The 16520-nt window shown below is 35.2% G+C and overlaps 1 protein-coding gene across 2 annotated transcripts in view; it reads left to right on the plus strand.

Moving 5' to 3' along the window:
- Nucleotides 1-16520, plus strand: part of WDPCP (WD repeat containing planar cell polarity effector) — a 496574-nt gene that overhangs the window by 197410 nt on the left and 282644 nt on the right. For both annotated transcript variants that reach the window (XM_032178078.2, XM_032178079.2), the window contains exons 11-12: nt 11454-11642; nt 15000-15123. In XM_032178078.2, the coding sequence (XP_032033969.1) occupies nt 11454-11642; nt 15000-15123 (313 nt within the window). The remainder of the gene's footprint in view (nt 1-11453; nt 11643-14999; nt 15124-16520) is intronic.

Genomic DNA, 16520 nt, shown 5'->3' on the forward strand with positions numbered 1-16520 from the left:
TTTTATTTTATTTATTTATTTTTATATTTTAAGTTCTAGGGTACATGTGCACAACGTGCAGGTTTGATAAATAGGTATACATGTGACATGTTGGTTTGCTGATCAACTAGTCATTTACATTAGGTATTTCTCCTAATGCTATCCCTCCCCCAGCCCCCCACCCCCCAACATGCCCCGGTGTGGGATGTTCCCTGCCCTGTGTCCAAGCGTTCTCATTGTTCAGTTCCCACCTATGAGTGAGAACATGCGGGGTTTGGTTTTCTATCTTTGCGATAGTTTGCTGAGAATGATCGTTTCCAGCTTCATCCATGTCCTTGAAAAGGACATGAACTCATCCTTTTTTATGGCTGCATAGTATTCCATTGTGTATATGTGCCACATTTTCTTAATTCAGTCTATCATTGATGGACATTTGGGTTGGTTCCAAATCTTTGCTATTGTGAATAGTGCCGCAATAAACATGTGCATATGTCTTTATAGTAGCATGATTTATAATCCTTTGGGTATATACCCAGTAATGGGATTGCTGGGTCAAGTGGTATTTCTGGTTCTAGATCCTTGAGGAATCGCCACACTGTCTTACACAATGGTTGAACCAGTTTACAGTCCCACCAACAGTGTAAAAGTGTTCCTATTTCTCCACATCCTCCCCAGCATGTGTTGTTTTCCTGACTTTTTAATGATCACCATTCTCACTAGTGTGAGGTGGTAGCTCATTGTGGTTTTGATTTGCATTTCTCTGATGACCAGTGATGATGAGCATTTTTTCATGTGTTTATTGGCTGCATAGAGGTCTGCTTTTGAAAAGTGTCTTCATATCCTTTGCGCACTTTTTGGTGGGGTTGTTTGTTTTTTTCTTCTAAATTTATTCGAGTTCTTTGTAGATTCTGGATATTAGCCCTTTGTCAGATGGGTAGATTGCAAAAATTCTCTCCCATTCTGTAGGTTGCCTGTTCACTCTAATGGTAGTTTCTTTTGCTGTGCAGAAGCTCTTTAATTTAATTAGATCCCATTTGTCTATTTTGGCTTTTGTTGCCATTGCTTTTGGTGTTTTAGTCATGAAGTCCTTGCCCACGCCTATGTCCTGAATGGTATTGCCTAGGTTTTCTTCTAGGGGTTTTATGGTTTTAGGCCTAACATTTAAATCTTTAATCCATCTTGAATTTACTTTTGTATAAGGTGTAAGGAAGGGATCCAGTGTCAGCTTTCTACATGTAGCTAGCCAGTTTTCCCAGCTCATTTATGAAATAGGGAATCCTTTCCCCATTGCTTGTTTTTGCAGGTTTGTCAAAGATCAGATGGTTGTAGATGTGTGGTGTTGTTTCTGAGGCCTCTGTTCTGTTCCATTGGTCTGTATCTCTGTTTTGGTACCAGTACCATGCTGTTTTGGTTAGTGTAGCCTTGTAGTGTAGTTTGAAGTCAGGTAGCATGATGCCTCCAGCTTTGTTCTTTTTGCTTAGGATTGCCTCGGCAATGCAAGCTCTTTTTTGGTTCCATATGAACTTTAAAGTAGTTTTTTTCCAAATCTGTGAAGAAAGTCATTGGTAGCTTGATGGGGATGGCATTGAATCTATAAATTACCTTGGACAGTATGGCCATTTTCACAATATTGATTCTTCCTATCCATGAGCATGGAATGTTCTTCCATTTGTTTGTGTCCTCTTTTATTTCGTTGAGCAGTGGTTTGTAATTCTCCTTGAAGAGGTCCTTCATGTCCCTTCTAAGTTTGATTCCTAGGTATTTTCTTCTCTTTGTAGCAATTTTGAATGGGAGGTCACTCCTGATTTGGCTCTCTATTATTGGTGTATAGGAATGCTTGTGATTTTTGCCCATTGATCTTGTATCTTGAGACTTTGCTGACGTTGCTTATCAGCTTAAGGAGATTTTGAGCTGAGATGATGGGGTTTTCTAAATATACAATCATGTCATCTGCAAACGGGGACAATTTGACTTACTCTTTTCCTAATTGAATTCCCTTTATTTCTTTCTCTTGCCTGATTGCCCTAGCCAGAACTTCCAATATGTTGAATAAGAGTGGTGAGAGAGGGCATCCTTGTCTCCTGCCAGTTTTCAAAGGGAATGCTCCCTGTTTTTGCCCATTCAGTATGATATTGGCTGTGGATTTGTCATAAATAGCTCTTATTGTTTGGGGATATATTCCATCAATACCTAGTTTATTGAGAGTTTTTATCATGAAGGGCTGTTGAATTTTGATGAAGGCTTTTTCTGCATCTATTGAGATAATCATGTGGTTTTTGTCGTTGCTTCTGTTTATGTGATGGATTATGTTTATTGATTTGCGTATGTTTAACCATCCTTGCATCCCAGGGATGAAACCAACTTGATCTTGGTGGATAAGCTTTTTGATGTGCTGCTGGATTCGGTTTGCCAGTGTTTTATTGAGGATTTTTGCATCGATGTTCATCAGGGACATTGGTATAAAATTCTCTTTTTTTCTTGTGTGTCTGCCAGGCTTTTGTATCAGGATGATGCTGGCCTCATAAAATGAGTTAGGGAGGATTCCCTCTTTTTCTATTGATTGGAATAGTTTCAGAAGGAATGGTACCAGCTCCTCTTTGTACCTCTGGTAGAATTCGGCTGTGAATCCATCTCGTCCTGGACGTTTTTTGGTTGGTAGGCTATTAATTGTCACCTCAATTTCAGAGCCTGTTATTGGTTTATTCAGAGATTCAACTTCTTCCTGGTTTAGTCTTGGGAGAGTGTATATGTCCAGGAATTTATCCATTTCTTCTAGATTTTCTAGTTTATTTGCATAGAGGTGTTTATAGTATTCTCTGATGGTATTTCTGTGGGATCGGTGGTGATATCCCTTTTATCATTTTGTGTTGCGTCTATTTGATTGTTGTCTCTTCTTTATTAGTCTTGCTAGGGGTCTATCAGTTTTGTTGATCTTTTCGAAAAACCAGCTCCTGGATTCATTGATTTTTTGAAAGGTTTTTTTGTGTCTCCATCTCTTTCAGTTTTGCTCTGATCTTAGTTATTTCTTGCCTTCTGCTAGCTTTTGAATTTGTTTGCTCTTGCTTCTCTATTCTTTTAATTGTGATGTTAGGGTGTCAATTTTAGATCTTTGCTGCTTTCTCTTGAGGGCATTTAGTGCTATAAATTTCCCTCTACACACTGCTTTAAATGTGTCCCAGAGATTTTGGTACGTTGTGTCTTTGTTCTTGTTGGTTTCAAAGAACATCTTTATTTCTGCTTTCGTTATGTACCCAGTAGTCATTCAGGAGCAGGTTGTTCAGTTTCCATATAGTTGTGCGGTTTTGAGTGAGTTTCTTAATCCTGAGTTGTAATTTGATTGCACTGTGGTCTGAGAGACAGTTTGTTGTGATTTCTGTTCTTTTACATTTGCTGAGGAGTGCTTTACTTCCAATTATGTGGTCAATTTTAGAATAAGTGCAATGTGGTGCTGTGAAGAATGTATATTCTCTTGATTTGGGGTGGAGAATTCTGTAGATGTCTATTAGGTCTGCTTGGTGCAGAGCTGAGTTCAATTCCTGGGTATCCTTGTTAACTTTCTGTCTTGTTGATCTGTCTAATGTTGACAGTGGGGTGTTAAAGTCTCCCATTATTATTGTGTGGGAGTCTAAGTCTCTTTGTAGGTCACTAAGGACTTTATGAATCTGGGTGCTCCTGTATTGGGTGCATATATATTTAGGATAGTTAGCTCTTCTTGTTGAATTGATCCCTTTACCATTATGTAATGGCCTTCTTTGTCTCTTTTGATCTTTGTTGGTTTAAAGTCTATTTTATCAGAGACTAGGATTGCAACCCCTGCTTTTTTTTGCTTTCTATTTGCTTGGTAGATATTCTTCCATCCCTTTATTTTGAGCCTATGTGTGTCTCTGCACGTGAGATGGGTCTCCTGAATATAGCACACTGATGGGTCTTGACTCTTTATCCAATTTGTCAGTTTGTGTCTTTTAATTGGGGCATTTAGCCCATTTACATTTAAGGTTAATATTGTTACGTGTGAATTTGATCCTGTCATTATGATGTTAGCTGGTTATTTTGCTCGTTAGTTGATGCAGTTTCTTTCTAGCATCGATGGTCTTTAGAATTTGGCATGTTTTTGCAGTGGCTGGTACTAGTTTTTCCTTTCCGTGTTTAGTGCTTCCTCAGGAGTTCTTGTAGGGCAGGCCTGGTGGTGACAAAGTCTCTCAGCATTTGCTTGTGTATAAGGTATTTTATTTCTCCTTCACTTATGAAGCTTAGTTTGGCTGGATATGAAATTCTGGGTTGAAAATTCTTTTCTTTAAGAATGTTGAATATTGGCCCTCACCCTCTTCTGGCTTGTAATGTTTCTGCAGGGAGATCCGCTGGTAGTCTGATGGGCTTCCCTTTGTGGGTAACCCTACCTTTCTTTCTGGCTTCCCTTGACATTTTTTTCTTCATTTCAACCTTGGTGAATCTGACAATTATGTGTCTTGGGGTTGCTCTTCTTGAGGAGTATCTTTGTGGTGTGTTCTGTATTTCTTGAACTTGAATGTTGGCCTGTCTTGCTAGGTTGGGGAAGTTCTCCTTGATAATATCCTGAAGAGTGTTTTCCAACTTGGTTCCATTCTCCCCATCACTTTTAGGTACACCTATCAAACCTAGATTTGGTCTTTTCACATAGTCCCATATTTCGTGGAGGCTTTATTTATTTCTTTTTACTCTTTTTTCTCCAACTTTGTCTTCTCGTTTTATTTCATTAATTTGATCTTCGATCACTGATACCCTTTCTTCCACTTGATCGAATTGGCTATTGAAGCTTGTGCATGCATCACGACGTTCTTGTGCCCTGGTTTTTAGCTCCATCAGGTCATTTAAGTTCTTCTCTACACTGTTTATTCTAGTTAGCCATTCGTCTAACTTTTTTCAAGGTTTTTAGCTTCCTCGCGATGAATTTGAACATGCTTCTTTAGCTTGGAGAAGTTTGTTATTATCAACCTTCTGAAGCCTACTTCTGTCAACTCGTCGAAGTCATTCTCCGTCCAGCTTTGTTCCATTGCTGGCGAGGAGCTGCGATGCTTTGGAGGAGAAGAGGTGCTCTGGTTTTTGGAATTTTAAGCTTTTCTGTTCTGGTTTCTCCTCATCTTTGTGGTTTTATCTACCTTCGGTCTTTGATGTTGGTGACCTACAGATGGCGTTTTGGTGTAGATGCCCTTTTTGTTGATGTTGGTTCTATTCCTTTCTGTTAGTTAGTTTTCCTTCTAACAGTCAGGTCCCTCAGCTGCAGGGCTGTTGGAGTTTGCTGCAGGTCCACTCCAGACACTGTTTGCCTGGGTATCACCAGCCGAGGCTCAGTTGGAAATGCAGAAATCACCCGTCTTCTGTGTCAGTCACACCGGGAGCGGCAGACCGGAGCTGTTCCTATTCAGCCATCTTGGAACAGATCTCAAATTAGTTTATTTTTTTTCTAATTCTCTGAAGAATGTCATTGGTGGTTTGATAGGAATAGCATTGGATCTGTAAATTGCTTTGGGCATTAAAGCCATTTTAATGATACTGATTCTACCTATCCATGAGCTTGGAATGTTTTTCCATTTGTTTGTGTCATCTCTGATTTCTTTGAGCAGAGTTTTGTAATTCCTGTTATAGAGATCTTTTACCTCTCTGTTAGCTGTATTCCCAGGTGTTTTATTCTTTTTGTGGCTTTTGTGAATGGGATTGTGTTGCTTATGTGGCTCTCAGCTTGGATGTCGTTGGTGTATGGAAATATTACTGATTTGTATACTTTAGTTTTGTATCGTGAAACTTTGCTGAAATTGTTTCTCAGATCTAGGAGCTTTTGGGCAGAGACTATGAGGTTTCCAGGTATAGAATCATATTTTCTACAAACAGAGATAGTTTGACTTCCTGTCTTCTATTTGGATGTATTTTATTTCTTTCTCTTGCCTGATTGCTCTGGCTAGGACTTCCAGTTCTATATTGAACAGGAATGGTGAGAGAGGGCATCCTTGTCTTATTCCAGTTTTCCAGCTTTTGCCCATTCAGTATGATTTTGGCTGTGGATTTGTCACAGATTACTCTATTATTTTGACGTATATTCCTTCAATGCCTAGTTTGTTGAAGTTTTTTTTTTTTTTTTTTAACATGAAGCGATGTTGGATTTTATTGAAAACGTTTTCTGTGTCTATCGAGACGATCATGTGGTTTTTGTTTTTCATTCTGTTTATGTGATGAATCACATTTAGTGATTTGCGTATGTTGACCTAACCTTACATCTAGGGATAAAACCTACTTATTTGTGGTAGATTTTCATTTTGATGTGCTGCTGGATTTCGTTTGCTAGTATTTGTTGAGAATTTTTACATCTATGTTTATCAAGGATATTGGCCATAAGTTTCCTTTTTTTGTTGTCTCTCTGCCAGATTTTTCTGTCAGGATGATGCTGGCCTCAGAATGAGTTGGGGAGTCCTTCCTTCTCATTTTTTTGGAATAGTTTCAGTAGGAATGGTACCAGCTCTTCTTTATACACGTGGTAGAATTTGGCTGTGAATTGTCTGGTCCTAAGCTTTTTCTGGTGGTAGGCTTTTTATTAGTGATTCAGTTTTGGAACTTGTTATTGGTCTGTTCGGGGATTCAGTTTCTTCCTGATTCAATCTTGACAGGGTGTACGTTCCCAGAAATGTATTCATATCTTCTAGGTTTTCTAGCTTGAGTGCATAGAGGTGTTCCTAATATCCTCTGAGGGTTTTTTTTTTGTATTTCTGTGCCACAGTTTTTTAATCCTTTCACATATTGATGGACATTTGGTTTGTTTACAGGTTTTCACTAACAGATTAAAAATGCTATGTACTTTCATCTACAAGTCTTTGTATGAATATATATTTTCATTTCTCTTGTCAAAAACCTACAAGTTTAAAATGGCTGGGCCATATGTTAAGTGTTTGTTTAACTTTAGAAGAAACTGTTTTCTAAAATGATTGTGTCATTTAGCATATCAGCAATTTATGGGAACTCTAGTTGCTCCAAGTTCTAACACTTGAAATTAATGGTCATTTTAATTTTAGCCATTCTAGTAAGTGTGTCGTGGTATTGATTTGCATTTCTCTGGTGACTGTTGGAATTGAGCATCTTTTCATGTGCTTATTTGTTGTATATCTTGTCTGATGAAGTATGTCTTCAAATCTTTTGCCCAAATTTAATTGGATTTTTGTTTACTTATTCTTGAGTTGTAAGAGGTTTTTTATGTATATTTTATGAATACAAGGCCTTTGTAAGATACTTGTATTGTGAATATTTTCTTTCAGCCTGTAGTTTACCCTTTTATTATTTTACCATTGTGTATAAAGTAGCAGAAGTTTTTAATTTTAATGAAACTCAGTTCATAATGTTCTTTGTTTTATGGCTTTTGCTTTTCACGTCCTAAGAAAACTGTTTAACGCAGGGTCACAAGGATTTTCTTATAGAAGTTTTGTGGGTTTAGCTCTTACCTTTAGGGTTATGGTCTATTTCAAGTTAATTTTTTGTATATGGTATGAGGTATGGGTTGAGATTAATTTTTAATATGAATATTTATTGTTCCAGCACCAATTGTCAGAAAGAGTATTCTTTCTCCCATTGAATTACTTTGACCTATCAATAACTGTATTGTCTTTTAGTGAATTAAATGTCTATAGTTAAGCAAGTACCATTCTGACTTGATTCCTGTGGCTTTACAGTAAGTCTTGAAATCAGGTACTGTTAGTCCTTCAACTTTATTCTTCTTTTTCCTATTATTTTGACTATTCTAGATCCTTTCCATGTTTATATAAGTTTTGAAACTGGCTTGTTTTACCTGATGGGATTTTGACTGAGATTGTGTTGAGTCTATAGATCATTTTAGGGAGGAATGATTCTTAACAATATTGAGTCTCCTAATCCATAAAAGTAGTACCTCTCTCCAATTATTTAGGTGTTAGTTTCTCTCTGCGTAGTTTTATAATTTTAAGTGTAAAGGTCTTGTACATGCTTTGTTATATTTATCCTTAAGCATTTCATGTTTTTGGATTATATTATAAATGGTTTTAATTACAATTTTTATTGTTCATTGGGATTATGTAGAAATAAATTTTTAAAATATTGACCATATATATCCTGCAATCCTGTTAAACTCATTCTTAGCTGAAGTAACTTGGAATCCTTAGGATTTTCTACATAGATGATCATGACAACTGGATTTAGAAGTTTTACATCATCTTATCCAAACTGTGTGCTTTTTATTTTATTCTCTTCACTTCTTACAGCTAGGACATCTGGTACAATATTAAATAGAAATGGTAAGAGAGGACATCCTTGCTTTGTTTCCAATCTTCGGTGGAAAACATTCAATCTTTCACTATAAGTATGATGGTATTATATTGAGGAAGTCCCTTTCCATTCCTAGTCTGCTGAGATACATTATCTTGATTGGATGTTGAATTTTTTTTCAAGTGCTTTTTCTGCAGCAATTGAAATGATTATAGGTTTTTTCTCTTTTTTCTCATCATAAGGTAAATTATATTCATTGACTTTCAGATGATTAAGCAACATTGCATTTGTGGGAGTAATCTTGCTTGTTCATGATATATTATCTTTTTAATATATTGCTGGATTTGCTAATATTATGTTAAGGGTTTTTGTGTTTGTTTATGGGAAATATTGGTCTGTAGTTTTCTTTTTATTTTCTTGTAATATCTTCATTTTTGGTGTCAGTGTAATTCTAACCACATGAAATGAGTTGGGAAGTATTCTCTCTTATAATTTGAGTTGTATTGAATTTATATTATTTCTTCTTTTGTTAATTTTTTTTTTTTTTTTTTTTTTTTTTACGTATTACTATTTTTTTTTAGAGACACAGTCTTGCTGTCTTGCCCAGGTTGGACTTAAAACTCTTGGGCTCAAGCAGTCCTCCCGCCTTAGCCTCCTGTGAGGCTGGGACAATAGGTGTGTGCGACTGTTCCTGGTTTTATTATTTCTTCCATTAATCTTTGAGAGAATTCACCAGTGAAGACATCTTAACATGCAGGTCGTGTTTAATTATGTGTGTGCATTGGTGTGTGTGTGTGTGTGTGCGTGTGTATGTGTAAAGGTTTTTTTAACAATGACTTCAAATTTAAATAATATAGAGCCATTCAAGTTTATTCCTTCTTGAGTGAGCTTTGATAGTTTGGGTCTTTCAAGGAATCCATTGCATTTAGGTTATATTTATTCATATAAAAACTAATTATTCACTGATTTTAAATGTCAGCAGTTCTGTAGTGATCATTCTTATATTGGTAATTGTATCATCTCTCTTTTTTTCTCAGCTGAGACAGAAGTTTGTCAATTTTACTGATCTTTTCAAAGAACAAGCTATTGAATTCATTGATTTTTCTATATTTGTTATTTCCTATTTACTGTCTTTATTATTTCCTTCCTTCTATTTACTTTGGGTCTTACTTTAATTCAATTAAAAATATTTTCTAATATACTTTGTGACATTTTTTTCTTTGACCCATAGGTTATTTAGAAGGATGTTGCTTAACTTCTAAATATTTGGGGATTTTCCAGATAATTTTTCTGTTATTGATATTTAATTCTGTTGTGGTCAGAGAAAATGCTCTTATGATTTTAAAACTTTTAAATGTATTTAGCTTCATTATATTACTCAGAATATGCTCTATCTTGGTCTATGTTCTGTGTGCACTTAAAAAGAATGCATTTTACTGTGATTGGGTGCAGTGTTTTATAAATGTCAATTAGGTCAAATTCATTGATAGTATTTTTCAAGTATTTCCTATACGTATTGATTTTTTGCTTACATAGTCTCTTGATTAGTAAAAGTGCTGAAATCTCCAATTATAATTTTATTGATTGATTGATTGATTGAGACAGAGTCTCACTCTCACCCAGGCTGGAGTGCAGTGGTGTGATCTTGGTTCAACGCAACCTCCACCTCCCAGATGCAAGCGATTTTCCTGCTGCAGCCTCCCCAGTAGCTATGATTACTGGCCCCTGCCACCACGCCTGGCTAATTTTTGTATTTTTAGTAAAGACTGTTTTGCCATGTTTGCCATGCCTGTCTTGAACTGCTGACCTCAATTGATCTGCCTGCCTTGGCCTCCCATAGTGCTCAGATTACTGGCATGAGCCACCACCCCTGGGCACCAATTATAATTTTAGATCTGGCTTTTTCTCCTTTTAATTCTGTCAGTTTTTGCTTTATTATTTCACAGCTCTGTTATTAGGTGCATTTAAGGATTGTTATCTTCATGAATTTTGGATCGTTTTTATAAAGGTATAGAATTCTAGATTAATTTACTTTTTACCTCTCAGTACTTTTAAAATGTCTTGTTATTGTTTTCTGGATTACATAATTTTAGATGCAAAGTCTGGAATCATTCATATCTTTGCTCTTTTGTACATTCAGTGTATTTTTTTTCCTGTGGTTGCCTTTTAAGATTTTCTCTTTATCACCTTTCAATGATTTTATTATGATTATATGTTAGCTTTTCTTCTCAATAGATGAGTTCTTTCTCTTGTTACTAGTAGCAGTATTACATAGGGTATAGGCGGAGTCAACAGACTTCAGATATTTTTGGTTTCCTGCAAAGTTCCTATGGATTAATATCTACTGCCAAGGAGCCACCCTGATTTATGAGGACTTCCAATGCTTGACTGCAGGCTCATGAAGGCTGTTGGATGGTCACATTCTTTGATTTTACCAACACAAAAGGAATAGTAAAGTTTTACTGCTTAGTATAGTCAAAGGCAATTCCCCAGATTCCCTATCAAGTTGAGTCCTGTTAATAGCACAAGTTTTCATTTTGATGTGATTTGAAGTTAGTATGAAGAATTTTAGCATCTTTCTCATGAACTAATACATTTTTTAAAATCCTGAAGCCTATAACTATTCCAGTTAAATGATGATGATGATGATGATAGTAATAAAAATAATTACAGTAATATTTTATAATACTTTGTGGCTTAAAAGTAATTTCACATACATTTTCTCATTTTCTTTCATGATTATTTGTACTGAGAGGAAGTTTTTTAGACTTTAATCAGTAAACATTGAGAAAAAAAAGATTTTGTAACCTACCATTTTGAAAAGATTTTAAAAATTAGATAAAACAAACAAGCAAAAAACCTTGTTTTTTTGCTAGTACTTAGTGTCATTTAATACACAGAAATTATTAATTTCAAATGAGGTCAGCCATATTTAAAAGACAATAAAACCAGAACAGAATGCCACCCCCCAATATTTGTTTTATGCTCTTGGTCCTAAGAGTAAAAGTGAATTTTCTTTCATTTTAAAAGGATCAACAGATGTGTTTTTGTTTTATCAGTGTATCTTGTAGCAAATATTAGCTGAGAAGGAGATCAGTCCCACATTTCTAGCACTTATGCAAGCAATACAGGTTTTTTTCTTTATGGAAAAGTTAACTCTTTTTGTTATTCTACTTTTATTTTAAAAGATTCACCTGGTTTTCCATGTTTTGTGATAGGTGTCTTCACTCGAGGACAGCTGGGCCTGATAGACATCATCTTCCAATACATTCACTGTGATGAGATCTATGAGGCAATAAACATCCTGAGCAGCATGAACTGGGACACTTGCGGCCACCAGTGCTTTATCAGCATGAGCGCCATTGTAAACCATCTTCTTAGACAGAAGCTCACTCCAGAGAGAGAAGGTCAGACTTGAAATATTTTTCATAGATGGGTTTTGTATATACATGAAATATATTTTATTGAGTTATCTTTTGAAGTTGTTTTTGAGTCATGGTATTGGAGATTAAATGATAAAAATGTTAGCGCTCTATTAAAACTGAAAGGATCAGATATCAAATAATTGCTCCCTTATGGTACTTACTGTATAGTATTTGTCAACATAAAGAACAACTTTTCTGTATATGCTTATGTTGGAACTTACAGTGCAGTCACTATACAATTCAGTCTAAGCTCACAGATGGAACGTGCTCAGATTTCAAACTTTGATCAAAAATTTCATGTACTCCGTGGGGTCTGCTAGACAAAGGGCACCAAACAAAGGTCTTTATTCCTCCCTCACATTAGACATCAATATTTTTTCTCACACCGAAGTCCTCTGTCCAGACAATAGTCCTTAACACTTCCTTTTTTTGTATATCTGAATTGTAGCCCAGGCCTCTCCTTCTTGTTTTCCTTATTCTGACTTATAGTTGTAACACTCTTCTCTCTTCTGCCTGCTTGGATTTCCTTACCTTTGCCCAATAAGTAATTTTGTTGATAGATACCTAAGATGTTTAATTTTAAAAGAGAAGTTAAAAAAACTAAGGTCAGGGGGTGGGGCAGTGGGGAATGCTGTGACACATACAATAATGAAATAAATCTTTATATTTGCCAATTATCTAGTATTATTTTTCTTATAAGTTATTTACTTAATGTACAATGCACCTAAACATTCTAACATTTGCATCTTTCATATCTTTGCGGTAAGCATTGACATTAATGGCGGAAAATCATGGTGAATGAGAAACTGTCCCTAGGTAATTTACAAGCTAGGAGGAACAGGAAATATGTCAAAAGATCTTAACTTGGGGAGCTTTACTTTTCTATTTTCTTTGCATTTTTATAGATTTTTCTTATCCCAGTTTATTACATTGCCAAAATAAACAAGTTGTTTGGATAGAATTCTGTAGGTAACCTTCATTTTAGTAATTTTAGAGAAGAATAATTAGTAAGCACATGCTCTTCCAGGAAGTCTGTATCATGGGTCTTGGCCCAAGTCACACATGGTCCACAATAAATATTTATTTAATATTAATTAAATATTCTTTTTGGAGGTAGTCAAAATTTATCTAGGGAAATTCCAATATTTTATTTATTTAGAGACAGTCTCACTCTGTTACTCAGGCTGGCATGCAGTAGCATGATCTCGTCTCACTGCAATGCCTGCCTCCCGAGTTCAAGTGATTCTCCTGCCTTAGCCTCCTGAGTAGCTGGTATTACAGATGTGCACCACCACGCCCAGCTAATTTTTCTATTTTTAGTAGAGAGGTTTCACTATGTTGCCCGGGTTGGCCTCAAGTGATCTGCCTGCCTCAGCCTCCCAAAGTGCTGGGATTACAGGCGTGAGCCTGTACTGCGCCTGGCCAAGAAATTCCAGTATTTTTACAATGAGAAAATGCCTAGTGCATGGCCCACTACTTAGGTACTCAATGAGTATTAGTTAAAAAGAAGAGTATAACTCCATAATTTTAGGGTACAAGGTACTACTATAATATTGCTGCCTGCAGAGTTATCTTAACTAATTATTTCTTAGTATTGATATACTGTAATGACTGAGTGTATACTTAAAAAAAAACATGAAAGAAAAAATTTTAAAAAGCAGGGTCCCTAAAGAATGCTTATGTTATACACAATCTATATGGGATAATAAATTTACAGTTAAAGAAGAAATATGGAAAAGATAAAATATTGACCCTCAACACACTGAAAAATTGCTAGCACCTCAGTGAATTTGTCTTGTAAGATTACTGTGTTATAGGAAAGATTATTAGGGAATACACAAATGGGCATTATCAGATTCTTGCCTTAATAAAGTATATTTTCAAGGAACCATATTGGGGCGATAGGGAAATAAAAAGCTTGTATGATACTAGGCTATTAAAATAAAATTTTTGCATAGTGCTGGGTTATCAGAATATGGGCATTTTAAGTAGGTATGTGCATTTTCTCCCCAGTAACTGCAAAACATATTTCTAAAACATTCAGAATTTTTTTTTCTCTCTTGAGACTTATTCTATCTGAATCTAACAAATTTGACATGGTAATTTGTTTTCCTTTTCTTAGCGGAACCCAGTGAGCCCTTTTATTTGTAGCCGTATTGTAGTTATCTTTGAGATCTTCGTTTCTGCCTTAAACATCAAGCTGGGCTATCTAATGAATCTATAACTGTGCTGGGTTATGAGTATTCCATGTGGGTTCGAACATTTCAGATGTACGAAACATGCTGTCAAGAAAACAAGCAATGGCAAGAGAATCTGGCTTGTTTTCACAATAGCATTGCTGTATTCAATTTTAATCTAAATTGACTGCTGCTTTGAAAGAAAATACCCCTAAAGTTCATCTTACTTTACTGTCTAGATTTGAGATTAAAAAAAGAAATTACTAACAGCTTAGCCAAGTCCATAGTAATTACTCTGATGAGGTATTTAATACTTTCACACCCAAATATGCCTAAAACTAAAGAGTTTTGCTAAATAAGGAATTGTTTATTCAACCCGGTGCTAGTAGCATAAAAATCAGAGAAGTCTTACTGTGAACTGTAGTGTTCTCATACATACTCTTACTCTCACCATTATGGTAATTGCTTAACTTCCAGGTATTTCTGGGGAAAAACCTAGTCCCATGAGCATGTCTTGGTAAAATTGTGAAGCAGGCAAAACGTGCCCTTTACCCCAATCTTAGCCCTCTAGTTTATCAAAACCTGCCTCTTCAGTCCTTCTTTCCTCTCCCAGAGGTCTTAGCTTTCACACTTAGATAAAACCAAGACTTTTGCTGTTTAAGACAACTCACGGTTGTCTTAAAATTGCAATAGAGACATATTTCTACTCCAATATGGCTGTTTATTTGTATTATTTTAAAAAACATTTCTGCTGTATCGATTTCAATTCCCAATGAAGAAAGGTCAGTTTTCTCCTTTTAGCCAAAGAGAGTAAACGTTTAGCACACTGTGAATTGATTTTACTGGAAGTACTAGTTCAAACTGTGTTACTTTGATGAGTCACTGTTTTAATTACCCATTTGTGGTGAGAGGTTGGTTCATTATGGATTTCTTCAGTTTTGACAGCTTTTTGTTGCTCAGAGTCATTGTCAGCTTTGCCTCAAGTGAAAGTTTATACACAGGTTTGTTTTTGTACCAGCTGTCATATTTTAATTTCATCTTTCCTGCAACAAGCTCACGTTTCATCCAAGTTTGCAAAACCTGACTGACTGCAAACATGAGTATTTTGTTGTAATTGAAGGAGTTTCACTTGTTTTAGTGCTGCTATGTTTGAATTCCACAGCACAGCTTGAGACAAGCCTTGGAACCTTCTATGCTCCAACAAGACCACTTCTGGATTCCACTATATTGGAATATAGAGACCAGATCAGCAAATATGCAAGGAGATTCTTCCATCACTTGCTCAGGTGAATGATATGTTTGGATTGATTAGTATCAGACTAATTACTTATTTCAGGAGACATCCTCTTTAATTAAAATATTCCATAGTAAGGCTGCATGTTTCCTAACAGTCCATCTCCTCAAAGAAATATACATCTTCTTTTGATCTTATTTAATTTGTTATTGTTTTCATTTTAAGGAAATATTTGAATATTATTTGGGGGTTTTATATCATCAGTACTTTTTAATATACCTTCCTCTTTAATATGAAAGCTATGTAAAGTCAATGTAGAAATATTAACTGAATTGTGCTACTCGCACTAAGTAAATATTTTCTTTTTAATTGAAGCTAATGATATGAATGTTCTGTAAAGCTCTGAGACACTCAGTGGTTTGTTTTTCTTTCAGAATTACTGTAGAAAAACTTGTCCATTGTCTGCTCATATAATGTGGCAAGTTTCTAGCTTCACTGTACCCCATTTTCTCTGCTTTAAATGGGTATAATAAATTTTGTTAACCTTAGAAAATATGTGAAAAATAATGTCAAGAAATTTCTCTAAGAAAAGTATTGCAGAAGTTAAAGGAAAAATATAATAGGATATATATGTACACACATGAAGTTCAGAAAGCAGGATTAATGGATGGAAAGAAGGAAGATGAATGCATGGATAATTTAGGGATATATATATAAATGTGGCAATACTATAAGTAAAAGCAAGCGAGTAATTAGCACACAATATAGAGCAGTCTGGAGTGAATGAAAAGAAATATGATAAAATAAGCATATAATAGCCTCCAAGGTATTAGTAATGTTCTATTTCTTAAGATGAGTGGTAAATATCAGGGTATATTAAATTATTAAATTATTAAAAATAAAAAATTGTTTTTTAACTATGTGTATATATACACATAAATATACATATGTATGTCTGTGTATGTTTGCATATATGTATACATATATGTATAGTATTCTTTTATATATGATATGTTATATAATGGAAAGTAACAGAATTTTCAACTGTTTACCAAAAAGGAGGATTACATCAAGGAGTTGATTTTAGACTTTTAATTTTACCAATAATATAATCTGTTTTAGTGCTTTTCACTCTTTCAAGGGCTTTGATGTATATTCTCTTATTTTTTTCTCAGAAACCCCTGTTAAAGTAGTAGTATCATTTGACAAATGAGCAAACTGAGGCATAGATAAGTGGCTTGCTTAGATCAAATAACAAGTTATTGGTGGTGCCAGATCTTTGAACTGATTTTGATTCCCTGTTCCTTACTCTTCCCTTAAAAACATTTATCTATTATTTGTTGTATATTTTTTAGTTCCTAGCTTATAAAATAACTGGAAATTTTTATTCACTTAAGAGTGGACTGTTTGGTAACTATTTTTGACTGCCAAAAAGAAGGGGGAAACTTC

The sequence above is a fragment of the Hylobates moloch genome, unplaced genomic scaffold, assembly GCF_009828535.3.
Source record: "Hylobates moloch isolate HMO894 unplaced genomic scaffold, HMol_V3 SCAFFOLD_15, whole genome shotgun sequence".
Taxonomy (NCBI): Eukaryota; Metazoa; Chordata; class Mammalia; order Primates; family Hylobatidae; genus Hylobates; species Hylobates moloch.